This window comes from Tachyglossus aculeatus, chromosome 21, assembly GCF_015852505.1.
Source record: "Tachyglossus aculeatus isolate mTacAcu1 chromosome 21, mTacAcu1.pri, whole genome shotgun sequence".
In the NCBI taxonomy this organism is placed as follows: domain Eukaryota; kingdom Metazoa; phylum Chordata; class Mammalia; order Monotremata; family Tachyglossidae; genus Tachyglossus; species Tachyglossus aculeatus.
In genome coordinates this window covers 39,463,703-39,480,790 of record NC_052086.1, presented here as the reverse complement: position 1 = coordinate 39,480,790, position 17,088 = coordinate 39,463,703, and the positions used below count along the sequence as shown (strand labels likewise).

General features: G+C 46.0%; 1 protein-coding gene across 1 annotated transcript in view; it reads left to right on the top strand.

The window, feature by feature from the left end:
* The window catches only part of CCDC60 (coiled-coil domain containing 60), a 189,706-nt gene that overhangs the window by 160,792 nt on the left and 11,826 nt on the right, over window positions 1-17,088 (top strand). The window contains exons 8-12 of the mRNA XM_038763713.1: window positions 1,082-1,328; window positions 2,930-3,014; window positions 6,521-6,610; window positions 15,757-15,840; window positions 16,827-16,949. Coding sequence (XP_038619641.1) covers window positions 1,082-1,328; window positions 2,930-3,014; window positions 6,521-6,610; window positions 15,757-15,840; window positions 16,827-16,949 — 629 coding nt within the window. The remainder of the gene's footprint in view (window positions 1-1,081; window positions 1,329-2,929; window positions 3,015-6,520; window positions 6,611-15,756; window positions 15,841-16,826; window positions 16,950-17,088) is intronic.

The following is a 17,088-nucleotide window of genomic DNA, read 5'->3' as shown; positions in this document are numbered from 1 at the left end:
CACAGGTGGCTGGAGTAGCACTTGAGAGGAGGGAGGAGAGCTCCTCTGAGGATACTGCTGGGACGAATGGGAGAGTAGCAGAGAGTGTTGAAAGCCGGGGGGTTGGGGAAGTGGGGGAAGTGACTTTGGGGAGGTCGGACCTGATGGATTTAATTTTGTTAATGAAGTAGGAGGCCAGATCGTTGGGGGTGAGGGAAGGAGGAGGGGGAGGAACCGGGGGCCTGAGAAGGGAGTTGAATGTACGGAAGAGCTGGCGGGGGTGATGGGCATGGGTGTCAATAAGGGAGGAGAAATAGTTTTGTCTGGCAGAGGAGAGGGCTGAGTTAAGGCAGGAAAGGATAAACTTGAAGTGAACGAGGTTGGCATGGTGTTTAGACTTTCCCCAGCAGCGTTCGGCAGCTCGAGCATAAGAGCGAAGGAGGCGGACAGTGGCAGTGATCCAGGGCTGTGGGTTAGTAGTACGAGAGCGGTGAAGGGAAAGGGGAGCGAGTGAGTCTAGCTGAATAGAAAGGGTAGAGTTGAGAGCAGTAATCTGATCATCAAGACTGGGTAGAGAGGAGAGGGCGGTGAGGTGGGGTGTGAGGCGCTCTGAAAGATGGATGGGGTCAAGAGAGCAGAGATCTCTCTGAGGGAGTGATATGGATTTACAGGGGAAAGGAGTGTGAGTGAGGAGGCAGGTGAGAAGATTATGATCAGAGAGAGGGATTTCCCATCTAGGAAACTAACCCCTGCAAAGAAAGATTCTAGCTTTCTAAGTAGCTAACTACTCCACAAAGAAAGGTTCTAGGAAATCAGCCCCTGCAAAGAAAGAGTCTAGCTTTCCAAGTAGCTACTTCACAGAGAAGAAAAGTTCTAGGAAACTAGCCCCTGCAAAGCAAGATTCTAGCTTTCTAAGTAGCTAACTACTCCATAGAGAAGAAAAGTTGTAGAAAACTAACCCCACGGAGAAGAAAGGTTCTAGTTTTCTAACTTCCCCATAGAGAAGAAAGCTCTAGAAAACTGCCTCCCATCCAGATAGAAAAGTTCTATCTCTCTAACTAATAACTAAGCAATGCCAGGTTTCTCTTGGCTTCCCCTTCAGGTAAAGAGATCCAAATCACAGTTCTTCCGCCCACCTCCCGGCCGGAGGCTGAGCTGGAGGCTGTCCTGTGGGAGCCTGCCCCGGCAGAGCTTCGTGCCATCCCCGCCGACCAGCCTACTGTCCCTCGTCCCAAGCTCGGAGGACGGGCACAGCACAGGGACCCAAGGAGGCTCCTCCACCAAAGATGGGGAGGGGAGCCAGCCCCCTCAGACCGGGCCCATGCCAGAAGAGGAGCCCCTCCCCACCGGTAAGGCCCCTTCCTCTGGACTCATCATCATCATCATCATCATCATCAATCGTATTTATTGAGCGCTTACTGTGTGCAGAGCACTGTACTAAGTGCTTGGGAAGTACAAGTTGGCAACATATAGAGACAGTCCCTACCCAACAGTGGGCTCACAGTCTAAAAGGGGGAGACAGAGAACAAAAGCAAACATACTAACAAAATAAAATAGAATAGATATGTACAAGTAAAATAAATAAATAAATAAATAGAGTAACAAATATGTACAAACATATATACATATATACAGACAGGTGCTGTGGGGAAGGGAAGGAGGTAAGATGAGGGGGTGGAGAGGTGGGACGAGGGGGAGAGGAAGGAAGGGGCTCAGTCTGGGAAGGCCTCCTGGAGGAGGTGAGCTCTCAGTAGGGCCTTGAAGGGAGGAAGAGAGATAGTTTGGCGGATGGGCAGAGGGAGGGAGCCTGCAAAAGACTCCAGACTTCCCAGCCTAAGCCCTCCTTTCCTTTTCTCCCACTTCCTCTGCGTCCCCCCTCGAGTGGGTGGAAATGCCCTCGTGCCACAATGTTGTGCCTCCAAGAGGCCTTCTCAGACTGAGCCCTCCTTTTCCTCTCCTCCTCCCCATCCCCCCCCCGCCCTACCTCCTTCCCCTCCCCACAGCACCTGTATATACGTTTGTACAGATTTATCACTCTATTTTACTTGTACATACTTACTATTCTATTTAATTTAATAATAATAATAATAGTGGTATTTGTTAAGTGCTTACTATGTGTGAAGCACTGTTCTAAGCTCTGGGGGTGAAAACAAGGAGATCAGGTTGTCCCACGTGGGGCTCACAGTCTTAATCCCCATTTTGCAGATGAGGGAACTGAGGCGCAGAGAAGTTGTGTCTTGCCCAAGGTCACACAGCTGCCAAGTGGTGGAGCCGGGATTCAAACCCATGACCTCTGACTCCCAAGCCTGTGCTCTTTCCACTGAACCACGCTGCTTCTCATTTTGTTAATGATGTGCATCTAGCTTTAATTCCACTTGTTCTGACGCCTTGACACCTGTCCACATGTTTTGTTATGTTGTCTGTCTCCCCCTTCTAGACTGTGAGCCCGTTGTTGGGTAGGGACCGTCTCTATATGTTGCCGACTTGGACTTCCCAAGCGCTTAGTACAGTGCTCTGCACACAGTAAGCGCTCAATAAATACGATTGAATCAATGAATGTGACCCCCTCAGCTCAACTGGATACGATTGAATGAATTGAATGAATGAACTGGAGGGTTTGCGAGCACTCGGGCGGGCAGGAATGCCCTACGCCCATGATGTTCGACCCCCTTGACCCCCTCCTGCTTTCCTCAAGACTTCTGTGGGCCCTGAAGCAGTCAGGAAAGTCATCTTCCATAATGTGACCCCAGCCCCTCTGCTTCCCTCAGCTCGCTTGGAGACCTATTAGTTTGTGGACCCTCAGGCAGGGAGGAAAGTCTTCATTCCATGATGTGACTCTTCCACCCCCACTCCTGCTTCCCTCAGCTCACTTGGCGACTCAGTCTGTGGGCCCTCAGGTGGGCAGAAATGCCCCCAAACCTCACATGACCAAACCCCCTGCTTCCCTCAGCTCTACAGACGCTCCTGGAGATGGTGCACAATGACGTGAGGAAGAGTTTGGCCACAGCGGAACGGAGAAAAGGAAGCCCGGTCAGGTGAGACATCACCAGACGTCCTGGATGAATATAGAAGCCCCTCCACCTCGTTTCCTGGACCAGAATTCAACATCCATCACCACAGGATAATTTATTCATTCAGTCACATTTATTGAGCACTTACTGTGTGCAGAGCACTGTACTAAGCACTTGGAAAGTACCATTCGGCAACATAGACAATCCCTACCCAAAAACGAGCTCACAGTCTAGAAGGAGGAGACAGACAACAAAACAAAGCAAGTAGACAGGCATCAGGTCGAGGATCTCATCTTCCTCTCCCCTCGCCCCCTCCCGGGGTCTCTCTGATGCTCAGGATATTTGCTAGACACTTGTGATGTGCCACACACTGTGTTAATTCTCCCCCTTTTAGACTGTGAGCCCACTGTTGGTTAGGGACTGTCTCTATATGTTGCCAACTTGTACTTCCCAAGTGCTTAGTACAGTGCTCTGCACACAGTAAGCGCTCAATAAATACGATTGATTGATTGATTGATTAATTGCTGGATAGACAGAGTACAGTCAGATCAGTCCCAATCCCTGTCCTACATAGAGCTCACAGTCTAAGCGGGAGAGAGGACAGGTATTGAATCCATATTTTACAGATGAGGAAACCGAAGCCCAGAGAAGTTACGCGACTTGCCCAAGGTCACACAACAGACAAGCGGAAGAAGCAGCAACAGACAAGTGGAAGAAGCAGCGTGGCTCAGTGGAAAGAGCCGGGCTTTGGAGTCAGAGGTCATGGGTTCAAATCCCGGCTCCGCCAACTGTCAGCTGTGTGACTTTGGTCAAGTCACTTAACTTCTCTGTGCCTCAGTGACCTCATCTGGAAAATGGGGATTAAGACTGTGAGCCCCCCGTGGGACAACCTGATCACCTTGCAAACTCCCCAGCACTTAGAACAGTGCTTTGTACATAGTAAGCGCTTAATAAATGCCATAATTATTAAACCAGGTCTCCTATTTCCAAACCCTGTGCACTTTCCACTAGGCCATGCTGCTTCCCACACCCATAGTAAGCACTTAACAAATATCGCAATTATTATTATCATTATTATTATTAACCCCCAACTCCCGAATATATGATTTTAAGATATCAGATCCTCTTCCCTCCCTGCTTCAGCTTTAGTTGTGTTTCCCTGTCTCCTTTTTTTTTAAAAAAATGGTATCTGTTAAGCACTTTCTGTGGGCCAGGCATTGTACTAAGCTCTATCCCAGAGCTTAGTACAATGCCTGGCCCACAGAAAGTGCTTAATCAGGTTAGACACTGTCCGTGACCCACAAAGGGCTCACAGTCTCAGTCCCCATTTTGCTGATGAGGTAGCTGAGGCCCAGAGAAGTGATGTGGGTTGCCTGAATAATATGTTAATATGTTGTTAATATGTTTTGTTTTGTTCTCTGTCTCCCCCTTCTAGACTGTGAGCCCACTGTTGGGTAGGGACCATCTCTATATGTTGCCAACTTGTACTTCCCAAGCGCTTAGTACAGTGCTCTGCACACAGTAAGCGCTCAATAAATATGATTGAATGAATGAATGAAGGTCACCTAGCCGACAAGTGGCGGAATCAGAATTAGAACCCAGGTCCTTCTGATCCCAGGCCTGTGCTCTTTCAAATAGGCCATGCTATTTCTCAGTAGACTTTTCCCTCCATTTGCAGCAGCAAACAAAGAACAGTATCTAAAATAAGAAGTATAACATCTCCTCTGAATAATATTAATAGTAATTTATACAATTATGGTATTTATTAAGTGCTTATTATGTTCCAGACACTTCACTAAGCTCTGGGATGGATGCAAGCAAATCTGGTTGGACACAGTCCCTGTCCCATGTGGGGCTCACAGTCTCAATCCTCATTTTACAAATGAGGTAACTGAGGCCCAGAGAAGTGAAGTGACTTGCCCAGAGTCACACAGTAGACACGTGGCGGGGCCGGGATTAGAACCCATGACCTTCTGACTCCCAGCCCCGTACTCTTATCGACTACGCTATCCAATGGCCAAAGTCATTCAGTCCATCCCCTTTCCTCAGAGCAAGTCTATGCTTAAGACGTTCCCTCTCCGCCTTGTAATAATAATGATTATGGCGTCGATTAAGTGCTTGCTATGTGTCAAACACTGTTCTAAGCACTGGGGTAGGTACAATGTCATTAGGGCGAGCACAGTCGCCTTCTCTTCGAAGCCTCTGGAGTAGGCGATGGATGCCCCAACTTCCTTCAAGCAGGGAAGCTGTGTGGCCTAATGGAAAGAGCCCAGGCCTGAGAGTTAGAGTTCTAATCCCAGCTCTGCCTCTTTTAATAATAATAATAATAATAATAATAATAATAATAATGGCATTTATTAAGCGCTTACTATGTGCAAAGCACTGTTCTAAGTGCTGTGGAGGTTACAAGGTGATCAGATTGCCCCACGGGAGGCTCACAGTCTTAATCCCCATTTTACAGAAGAGGGAACTGAGGCCCAGAGAAGTTAAGTGACTTGCCCAAAGTCACACAGCTGACAGTTGGCAGAGTCGGGATTTGAACCCATGACCTCTGACTCCAAAGTCTGTGCTCTTTCCACTGAGCCATGCTACTTCTTTTCTGTTGCGTGACCTTGGACAAGTCACTTAACTTCTCTGAGCCTCAGTTCCGTCATCTGTAAAATGGAATTAAAGCTGTGAACCCATGTGAGACTTGGACTGTGCCCAACATGATTATCTTATATCTACCCCAGCGCTTGATACAGTGTTTTATTCTATTTATTTTATTAATGATATGTATATATCTGTAATTCTATTTATTTATATTGATGCTACTGATGCCTGTCTACTTGTTTTGTTTTGTTGTCTGTCTACCCCTTCTAGAAGGAAGCAGTGTGGCTCAGTGGAAAGAGCCCGGGCTTGGGAGTAAGAGGTCATGTGTTCTAATCCCGCCTCCGCCACTTTTCATTCATTCATTCAATCGTATTTATTGAGCACTTACTGTGCGCAGAGCACTGTACTAAGCGCTTGGGAAGTACAAGTTGGCAACATATAGAGACGGTCCCTACCCAACAATGGCTGTCAGATGTGTGACTTTGGGCAAGTCACTTAACTTCTAGGTGCCTCAGTTACCTCATCTGTAAAATGAGAATTAAGACTGTGAGCCCCACGTGGAACAACCTGATCACTTTGTATCCCCCCCAGCGCTTTGCACGTAGTAAACACTTAACGAATGCCATCACTATTATTATTATTAGACTCTGAGCCTGTTGTTGGGTAGGGGTTGTCTCTATTTGTTGCCAAATTGTACTTTCCAAGCACTTAGTACAGTGCTCTGCACACAGTAAGCACTCAATAAATACGATTGATTGACTGATTGATTGCTCTGCACACAGTAAGTGCTCAATAAATGCGATTGAATGAATGAATGAATGCTTGACGCATAGCAAGCACTTAACAGATATCATAATTATTATTATTATCAATTAAAAAGGCCTCAGGTGGGGCTGACCTATTTTGGATGGAATCAAGCACTCTCTTGTGTTTTGCAGCTCATCACCGATGACCAAGGAGACCTCCCAAACCGTTTCTCCTAACTTCGCGGAAGCAGAGAGCAGGCCGATTCCCCATCGGAGAGCGAGGTAGTGGGGATGGGGCTACCAGAATTCCCTCAGGGAAAATGACTCGGTAAAGGTTGCCGTGGGCCATGATGTGACATGTATTTATTAATAATAATGATGGTATTTGTTAAGTGCTTATTGTGTGCCAAGCACTGTTCTAAGCACTGGAGAGGTTACAAGGTGATCAGGTTGTCCCACCAGAGGCTCACAGTCTTCATCCCCATTTGACAGACGAAGTCACTGAGGCCCAGAGAAGTGAAGTGACTTGCCCAAAGTCATACAGCTGATAGTTGGCGGAGCTGGGATTTGAACCCATGACCTCTGACTCCATAGCCCGGGCTCTTTCCACTGAGCCATGCTGCTTCTCGTGCAGATTTATTATGTGCAAAGGAGGTATTTATTGAGCGCTTACTGTGTGCAGAGCACTGAACTACGTGCTTGGGAGAGTACGATATAACCATAAACGGACACATTCTCGCTACAAGAGATCAAGTTTCAAACCTGGAAGAAATGGGGAGAGCTTCCTCTACCAACTAGCATCACCAAAGAAAAGCTCTTAGTACAGTGCTCTGCACACAGTAAGCGCTCAATAAATCAACTGAATGAACAGCAGGGCCTGGCGGGAGGCACAAGGGACTGGGAATCAGGAGACCCTGGTTCATTAATTCTTTCATTTAATCGTATTTATTGAATGCTTACTGTGTGTACAGCACATAAAGTGCTTGGGAAAGAATGATACAACAATAAATGAACACATTCCCTGCCCACAATGAGCTTACAGTCCAGGGGTGGGGGGAGACAGACATCAATATAAATAAATAAATGACACATAGGGACATAAGTGCTGTAGGGCTGGGAGGGGGGAAGAGGAAAAGGAGCAAGTCAAGGGGAAGGCAGTGGGAGATGAGGAAAAGTGGGGTTTAATCTGGAAAGGCCTCGTGGAGGAGATGGGCCTTCAATAAGGCTTTGAAGGCGGGGAGAGGAATTGTCTGTGGGATTTGAGGAGGGAGGGCATTCCGGGCCAGAGGCGAGATGGGTGCCAGGGGTCGGTGGCAAGACAGGAGAGATGGAGGCCCAGTGTGAAGGCTAGTGGCACCAGAGAAGCCGAGTGTACGGGCCGGATTGTAGAAGAGAAGCGGGGTGAGATAGGTGGAGGCAAGGTGGTGGAGTGTTTTAAAGCCAAAGGTGATGATGATGATGATGGCATTTATTAAGCGCTTACTATGTGCAAAGCACTGTTCTAAGCGCAGGGTGGAATTCAAGGTGATGAGGTTGTCCTACATGGGGCTCACAGTCTTCACCCCCATTTTACAGATGAGGTAACTGAGGCACAGAGAAGTTAAGTGACTTGCCCAAAGTCACGAGCTGACAAGTGGTGGAGCCGGGATTCGAACCCGTGGCCTCCTGACTCCAAAGCCCGGGCTCTTTCCATTGAGCCACGCTGCTTCTCCGAAAGGTGAAGAGTTTTTGTTTGAGGCAGAGGTGGATGGGCAACTCCCGGAATTTTTTGAGGAGGGGGGTGACACGTCCTGATCGTTTCTGTGGAAAAATGATGCGGACAGCAGAGTGAAGTATGGACTGGAGTGGGGAGAGACGGAGAGAGACCTGGGTTCTAATTCCCAACCCGCCACTTCCCTGCTCTTTGACCTTGGGCCAAATCATTTCATTTCTCTGGGCCTCATGGTCCTCCTCTGAAGATGGGGATAATTCAGTCACTCGATCAATCCTATTTATTGAGCACTTACTATGTGCAGAGCGCTGTACTAAGTGCTTGGGAGAGTACAATACAACCGAGTCGGTATACACAAGGAGCTGAGAAGCAGTGTGGTCTCATGGATAGAGCATGGGCCTGGGAGACAGAAGGACCTGGGTTCTAATTCTGGCTCCGTCACTCGTCTGCTGGATCAATCAATCAATCAATCGTATTTATTGAGCACTTGCTGTGTGCAGAGCACTGTACTAAGCGCTTGGGAAGTACAAATTGGCAACATATAGAGACAGTCCCTACCCAACCGTGGGTTCACAGTCTAAAAGGGGGAGACAGAGAACAAAACCAAACATACTAACAAAATAAAATAAATAGAATAGATATGTACAAGTAAAATAAATAAATAAATAAATAGAATAATAAATATGTGCAAACATAAATACATATATACAGGTGCCGTGGGGAAGGGAAGGAGGTAAGATTGGGGGGATGGAGAGGGGGACGAGGGGGAGAAATGGATGACCTTGAGCAAGTCACATAACATCTCCGCACTTAGTCCAGTGCTCTGCATACAGTAAGCGCTCAATAAATGCGATTGAATGAATGAATGAATGAATCTCGGTGCCTAGTTACCTCAACTGTAAAATGGGGATTGATTATGGGCCCCATGGGGGACATGGACTATGTCCAATCTAATTAGCTTCTATCTACCCCAGTACTTAATATAATTCCTGGCACAGAGTAAGCACGTAGCAAATACCATTAAAAAAAAAAAGGAGCTTACAATCTAGATGGGGAGACAGAAATTAAAATAAGATACCTGTTCTCCCCTCATTCATTAATTCAATCATAGTTATTGAGTGTTTAGTGTGTTTAGTGTTTAGACTGTGAGCCCACCCTTTTAGACTGTGAGCCCACTGTTGGGTAGGGACTGTCTCTATATGTTGCCAACTTGTACTTCCCAAGCGCTTAGTACAGTGCTCTGCACACAGTAAGCGCTCAATAAATATGATTGATGATGCAAAGCACTGTACTAAGCACTTGGGGAAAATACCTCCTTCCCTTCCCCACAGCACCTGTATATATGTATATATGTTTGTACGTATTTATTACTCTATTTATTTATTTATTTTACTTGTACATATTTATTCTATTTATTTTATTCTGTTAATATGTTTTGTTTTGTTCTCTGTCTCCCCCTTCTAGCCTGTGAGCCCACTGTTGGGTAGGGACCGTCTCTATATGTTGCCAACTTGTACATCCCGAGCACTTAGTCCAGTGCTCTGCACACAGTAAGCGCTCAATAAATACAACTGAATGAATGAATTAATTAATTAATTAATACAGTACAACAGTAAGCAGACACTTTCCATGCCCACAACGAGCTTACAAAGCCGCCCTCCGGCACTTTCCCCTTAGAAACAAGGCTGAGCCGAAATCCACTCAGAGTTCACTTGGGACGTAGATGAATTCAGCGCTTAGACTAGTGCTCAGTGCTTAGAACAGTGCTTGGCACATAGTAAGCACTTAACAAATACTGTAGTTATTATTATTGTTATTACAGTGCTCCATGTGTTTCTTGGACTCATTCTCTAGCATGGCTTTAGTCTTGTTGCCTGGCAGAGTCAGGACTAGTCAAAGAAAAGTTACAGGCCTGCAAGAGAGTGTCAACCCTGGGAGGGCAGGGAATGGCGTAGTGGGTAGAAAGCGAGCCTGAGAGTTAGGTCATGGGTTCTAATCCCACCTCATCATCATCATCATCAATCGTATTTATTGAGCGCTTACTATGTGCAGAGCACTGTACTAAGCGCTTGGGAAGTACAAATTGGCAACATATAGAGACAGTCCCTACCCAACAGTGGGCTCACAGTCTAAAAGGGGGAGACAGAGAACAAAACCAAACATACTAACAAAATAAAATAAATAGAATAGATATGTACAAATAAATAAATAAATAAATGAATAAATAAGATAAATAAACCTCCACCACTTGTCTGCTGTGTGGCTTTGTACAAGTCACTTTACTTCTCTGGGCCTCAGTGACCTCATCTGTAAAATGGGGATTAAGACTCTGAGCCCTGCATGGGACAGGGACTGTGTTCTACCTAATTTGCTTGTAATAATAATGATAATGATGGCATTTGTTAAGCGCTTACTATGTGCAAAGCACGGTTCTAAGCGCTGGGGGGATACAAGGTGATCAGGTTGTCCCACGGGGGGCTCACAGTCTTAATCCCCATTTTCCAGATGAGGGAACTGAGGCCCAGAGAAGTGAAGTGACTTGCCCAAAGTCACACAGCTGACAATTGGCGGAGCTGGGATTTGAACCCATGACCTCTGACTCCAAAGCCCGGGCTCCACCCCAGCACTTAGTACAGGGCCTGGAACATAGTAAGTGCTTAACGAATATCATAATTATTAATAGAATGTGTTAAGTACTTACTCTGAGGAAAACATTATACTAACCCCAGGATAAAGTATATGGAGGGAATCCTATGCCTTAGTTACCTCATCTATAAAAATGAGGATTAATGAATCAATCATATTTATTTATAATAATAATAATAAGAATATTTGTTGAGTGTTAACTCTGTGCCAAACACCATTCTAAGCCCTGGGGTAGAAACAGGGTGATCAGGTTCTCCCACATGGAGCTCACAGTCTTAATCCCCATTTTACAGATGACGGAACTGAGGCACAGAGGGGAAAAAAAGATAGCATTTAGTAAGCGCTTACTATGTGCAAAGCACTGTTCTAAACACTGGGGAGGTTACAAGATGATCAGGTTGTCCCATGAAGGAGGTCACAGTCTGAATCCCCGTTTTACAGATGAGGGAACTGAGGTCCAGAGAAGTGAAGTGACTTGCCTAAAGTCACACAGCTGACAGTTGGCGGAGCCGGGATTTGAACCCATGACTTCTGACTCCAAAGCCCGGGCTCTTTCCACTGAGCCACGCTGTTTCTATGTCTTGCCCAAAGTCACACAGCTGACAAGTGACAGAGCCAGGATTAGATCCCACGACCTCTGACTCCCAAGCCCTGGCTCTTTCCACTGTGCCACTCTGCTTCTCCAGCCGTTTCAGTGACTAATCAAAGTAATAATAATAATAACAATTATTGTATTAAGTGCTTACTATGTGCTAGGCACTGTACTAAACCCTGGGGTGGATCCCAGCAAATTGGGTTGGACACAGTCCCTGTCCCACGTGGGGCTCACAGTCTCAATCCCCATTTAACAGATGAGGTAACGAGGCACAGAGAAATGAAGTGACCTGCTCAAGGTCACACAACAGACAAGCGGCGGAGCCGGGATTAGAACCCATGACCTTGAGTACTTGCTGTATGCAGAGCACTGGGCTAAGCACTTGGGAGAGTACAATATAGCAATAATAATGATGATGCTATTTGTTAAGGGCTTACTATGTGCCAAGCACTGTTCTAAGCGCTGGGGGGATACTAGGTGATCAGGTTGTCCCCCATGGGGCTCACAGTCTTAATCCCCTTTATACAGATGAGGTAACTGAGGCTCAGAGAAGTTAAGTGACTTGCCCAAGGTCACACAGCAGACATGTGGCTGAGCCGGGACCTCTGACTCCCAAGCCCGGGCTCTTTCCACTCATCATCATCATCAATCGTATTTATTGAGCGCTTACTGTGTGCAGAGAACTGTACTAAGCGCTTGGGAAGTACAAATTGACAACATATAGAGACAGTTCCTACCCAACAGTGGGCTCACAGTCTAAAAGGGGGAGACAGAGAGCCACGAGCGCTTAGTACAGTGCTCTGCACACAGTAAGTGCTCAATAAATACGATTGAATGAATATAGCAGTTTAACAGACACATTCCCGGCCCACAAGCTTACAGTCTGGAGGGGGAGACAGATGTGAATAGAAATAAATGAATGATAGCTATGGACATAAGTGCTTTGGGTTGAGGGAGGGGAGAATAAAGGGAGCAAATCCAATTGCAAAAGTGACAAAGAAGGGAGTAGGGAAAGGATCATTCCAGAAGAGGATGTGTGAGCCCATCGTTGGGTAGGGACCGTCTCTATATGTTGCCAATTTGTACTTCCCAAGCGCTTAGTACAGTGCTCTGCACACAGTAAGCGCTCAATAAATAGCATGAGTAGCAGCGTGTCTCGGTGGAAAGACCCCGGGCTTTGGAGTCAGAGGTCATGGATTCAGATTCCGGCTCTGCCAATTGTCAGCTCTGTGACAACCTCTCTGGGCCTCATCTGTAAAATGGGGATGAAGACTGTGAGCCCCTGTGGGACAACCTGCTCACCTTGTAACCTCCCCAGCGCTTAGAACAGTGCTTTGCACATAGTAAGCGCTTAATAAATGCCGTCATTATTATTATTATTAATAAATACGATTGAATGAAGAGAGGAAGGAGAGTGGCCTCATCCCTCCTCCCTCCCAGCCTGCCGCTCCTGTTTTCCCGCCATCACGGCCGTTTGGCTTGCTAGGATGTGGGTGCGAGACCCAAATCCCAGCCTGTCCCGGACGTCGGTGCCATCGAAGAGGGAGTGTACCAGACGCACACTGGTGAGCGAGTTGATACCAGGCAGCAAGGAAAACCTATTCCACCTGACACGGATCCTTGATACTTGTTTACCTATCTATTCTATTTATTTTATTTTGTTAGTATGTTGGGTTTTGTTCTCTGTCTCCCCCTTCTAGACTGTGAGCCCACTGTTGGGTAGGGACCGTCTCTATATGTTGCCAGCTTGTACTTCCCAAGCGCTTAGTACAGTGCTCTGCACACAGTAAGAGCTCAATAAATACGATTGATGATGATGATGATGATGATGATGATCTTCCCCAATTAAGCCCTCTTTTTCCCTGGCCCCCTCTCCCTTCTCCCTGTAGACTGTAAACCCTTTGTGGGCAGGGAAAATGTCCATTATATTGCCCTACTGTACTCTCCCAAGAGCTTAGTACAGTGCTCTGCACACGGTAAGTGCTCATTAAATACCACTGACTGACTGACTGCCTATGTCGTCTATGCATTTGGATGTATGATCTTTGAAACTGGATATTCACCCCACCCCCAACAGGACAGCACCTAAGTACATATCTTTAGATTATATATTAGAAATCTGATTATTTATTTATACTCCCTCCCCCTCTTGACCGTAAATTCGTTATGGGCAGGGAATGAGAAGCAGCGTGGCTCAGTGGAAAGAGCCCGGGCTTTGGAGTCGGAGGTCATGGGTTCAAATCCCACCTCCACAAATTGTCAGCTGTGTGACTTTGGGCCTCAGTGACCTCATCTGGAAAACGGGGATGAAGACTGTGAGCCCCACGTGGGACAGTGCTCTGCCCACAGTAAGCGCTCAATAAATACGATTGAATGAATGAATGACAACTTCATCATCATCATCATCAATCGTATTTATTGAGCGCTTACTGTGTGCAGAGCACTGTACTGAGCGCTTGGGAAGTCCAAGTTGGCAACATATAGAGACAGTCCCTACCCAACAGTGGGCTCACAGTCTAAAAGGGGGAGACAGAGAACAAAACCAAACATACTAACAAAATAAAATAAATAGAATAGCTATGTACAAGTAAAATAAATAAATAAATAGAGTAATAAATATGTACAAACATATATACATATATGCAGGTGCTGTGGGGAAGGGAAGGAGGTAAGATGGGGGGATGGAGAGGGGGACGAGGGGGAGAGGAAGGAAGGGGCTCAGTCTGGGAAGGCCTCCTGGAGGAGGTGAGCTCTCAGCAGGGCCTTGTTGGCAACATATAGAGATAGTCCCTACCCAACAGTGGGCTCACAGTCTAAAAGGGGGAGAAAGAGAACAAAACCAAACATACTAACAAAATAAAATAAGTAGAATAGATATGTACAAGTAAAATAAATAAATAGAGTAACAAATATGTACAAACATATATCCATATATACAGGTGCTGTGGGGAAGGGAAGGAGGTAAGATGGGGGGGATGGAGAGGGGCACGAGGGGGAGAGGAAGGAAGGGGCTTGTAAACTCCCCAGCGCTTAGAACAGTGCTTTGCACACAGTAAGCGCTTTGTAAATGCCATCATAAAAAATTAAATAAAACTCTGTTACACTGTACTCTCCCGAACACTTAGTACGGTGTCCGCCAGCCAGTCAATCGTACTTATTGAGGACTTACTGTGTGTAGAGCACTGAACTAAGCATGTGGAAGAGTACAATAGAACAGTAAACAGACGCATTCCAGGTCTACATCGAATTTACAATCTTGAGTGCTCCGCACAAGAAAGTGCTCAATAAATACGATTGATTGATTGATTGATTCTCACCTTCTCCAGCCCAGCCCACTCCTCTGTTGCTGACCTTCTCTCTGGGCCTCCTTCTCGCCTGTCCCGCCATCAACCCCCGGCCCACGTCCTTCCTCTGGCCCGGAATGCCCTCCCACCTCACCCCGCCAAACTAACTCTCTTCCCCCCTTCAAAGCCCTACTGAAAGCTCACCTCCTCCAGGAGGCCTTCCCAGACTAAGCCCCCTTTTCCTCTGCTCCCCATCGCCCCAACTCACTCCCTCTGCTCTCCCCCTGGCCCCACACCACTTGTGTGTATATATGTACATATTTATAGATCTGTTTATTTCATTAATATGTATATATGTATATATGTTTGTACATATTTTTTTACTCTATTTATTTATTTAATTAATTTATTTCTACATATCTATTCTATTTTATTTTGTTAGTATGTTTGGTTTTGTTCTCTGTCTCCCCATTTTAGACTGTGAGCCCACTGTTGGGTAGGGACTGTCTCTATATGTTGCCAATTTGTACTTCCCAAGCGCTTAGTACAGTGCTCTGCACATAGTAAGCGCTCAATAAATACGATTGATGATGATGATGATGATTAATGATGTATATACATATCTCTAATTCTATTTATTTACATTGATGTTACTGATGCCTGTTTACTTGTTTTGATGCCCGTCTCCCCCGTTCTAGGCTATGAGCCTATTACGGACAGGGATTGTCTCTGATGCTGAACTGTATTTTCCGAGCGCTTAAGCAGCGTGGCTCGGTGGAAAGAGCCCGGGCTTTGGAGTCACAGGTCATGGGTTCAAATCCATGTCAGCTGTGTGACTTTGGGCAGGTCACTTAACTTCTCTATGCCTCAGTTCCCTCATCTGTAAAATGGGGATGAAGACTGTGAGCCCCCCGTGGGACAAACTGATCACCTTGTAACCTCCCCAGTGCTTAGAACAGTGCTTTGCACATAGTAAGCACTTAATAAATGCCATTATTATTATTCCTTGTAACCTCCCCAGTGCTTAGAACAGTGCTTTGCAAATAGTAAGCGCTTAATAAATGTCATCATCATTATTATTATTATTATTACAGTGCTCTGCACACAGTAAGCACTCAATAAATACGAGTGAATGAATGAATGGATTGATTGATGAATTATTTTATATTACCTTTATCTTATCTTGTTTTAGCGCATTGCCGAGGAGTTGGAGAATGGATGAGGTGAACAGTTCCACCTCAGGGCATCGACCGCTACTGTCGCCGAAACATGGAAGGTAACGAAGTCACGCATTCCCTTTCCAAAATCAGTGTGTCAGTCGGTCGATCATACTTATTGAGCGCTTATATGTTGCCAACTTGCACTTCCCAAGCACTTAGTACAGTTCTCTGCACACAGTAAGCGCTCAATAAATACGATTGATTGATTGATTGATTGCTGTATTAAGCGCTGGGGAGAATACAGTAGAGCAATATAACAGACCCATTCCCCACAGGAAGCTTACACTCTAGTAGTGGAGACAGACATAAAATTATTTACAATTGAGAAACAGCATGGGGTTATGGATAGAGCACCGGCCTGCGTGTCAAAAGGACCTGGGTTCTAATCCTGACTCCGCCACTCTTCTGCTATGTGAGTGTGGTCAAGTCACTTCACTTCTCTGGGCCTCAGTTACCTCATCTGTAAAATGGGGATTGAGACTGTGAACGCCACGTGGGACAGGGACTGTGTCCAACTTTTTTTTTTTTGGTAAATGGTATCTGTTAAGCACGTACTACATGCCAGGCACCGTACTAAGCGCTGGGATAGATCCAAGCTAACCACGTTGGACCCGCTGACGTGACTTGTCCAAGATCACACAGCAGACAAGTGGCGGAGCCCGGAATTAGAACCCAGGTCCTTCTGACTCCCAGGCTGCTTCTCAATTAGTACAGTGGTAACAAATACCACCTGTATATATGTATATATGTTTGTACATATTTATTACTCTATTTATTTTACTTCTACATATCTATTCTATTTATTTTATTTTGTTAATATGATTGGTTTTGTTCTCTGTCTCCCCCTTCTAGACCGTGAGCCCACTGTTGGGTAGGGACCGTCTCTAGATGTTGCCAACTTGTACTTCCCAAGCGCTTAATACAGTGCTCTGCACACAGTAAGCGCTCAATAAATACGATTGATTGATTGAATTATTATTAGATAGTCAGTACAACAACTACTCAGGTGTGCGTGTGTGTTTGTGTGTGTTTCTGCCGCCAGTCCTTTTTCCATCGCTGTTGTGGACCACAAAGAAACCTTGTGTGCCGACCTGAGGGCTGAGTTCCAGGGCGTTGCTGAGGAGGCAGCCGTTTCTCTGAAAGATGACCTGGAATTTCTGGCCAAGTAAGAAGTCCCTCATCTCCTCCTCCTCCTCCTCTTTGCCACCTCCTCCCTGTCCCTGTATATATGTTTGTACATATTTATTACTCTATTTATTTTACTTGTCCATATCTATTGTATTTATTTTATTTTGTTAGTATGT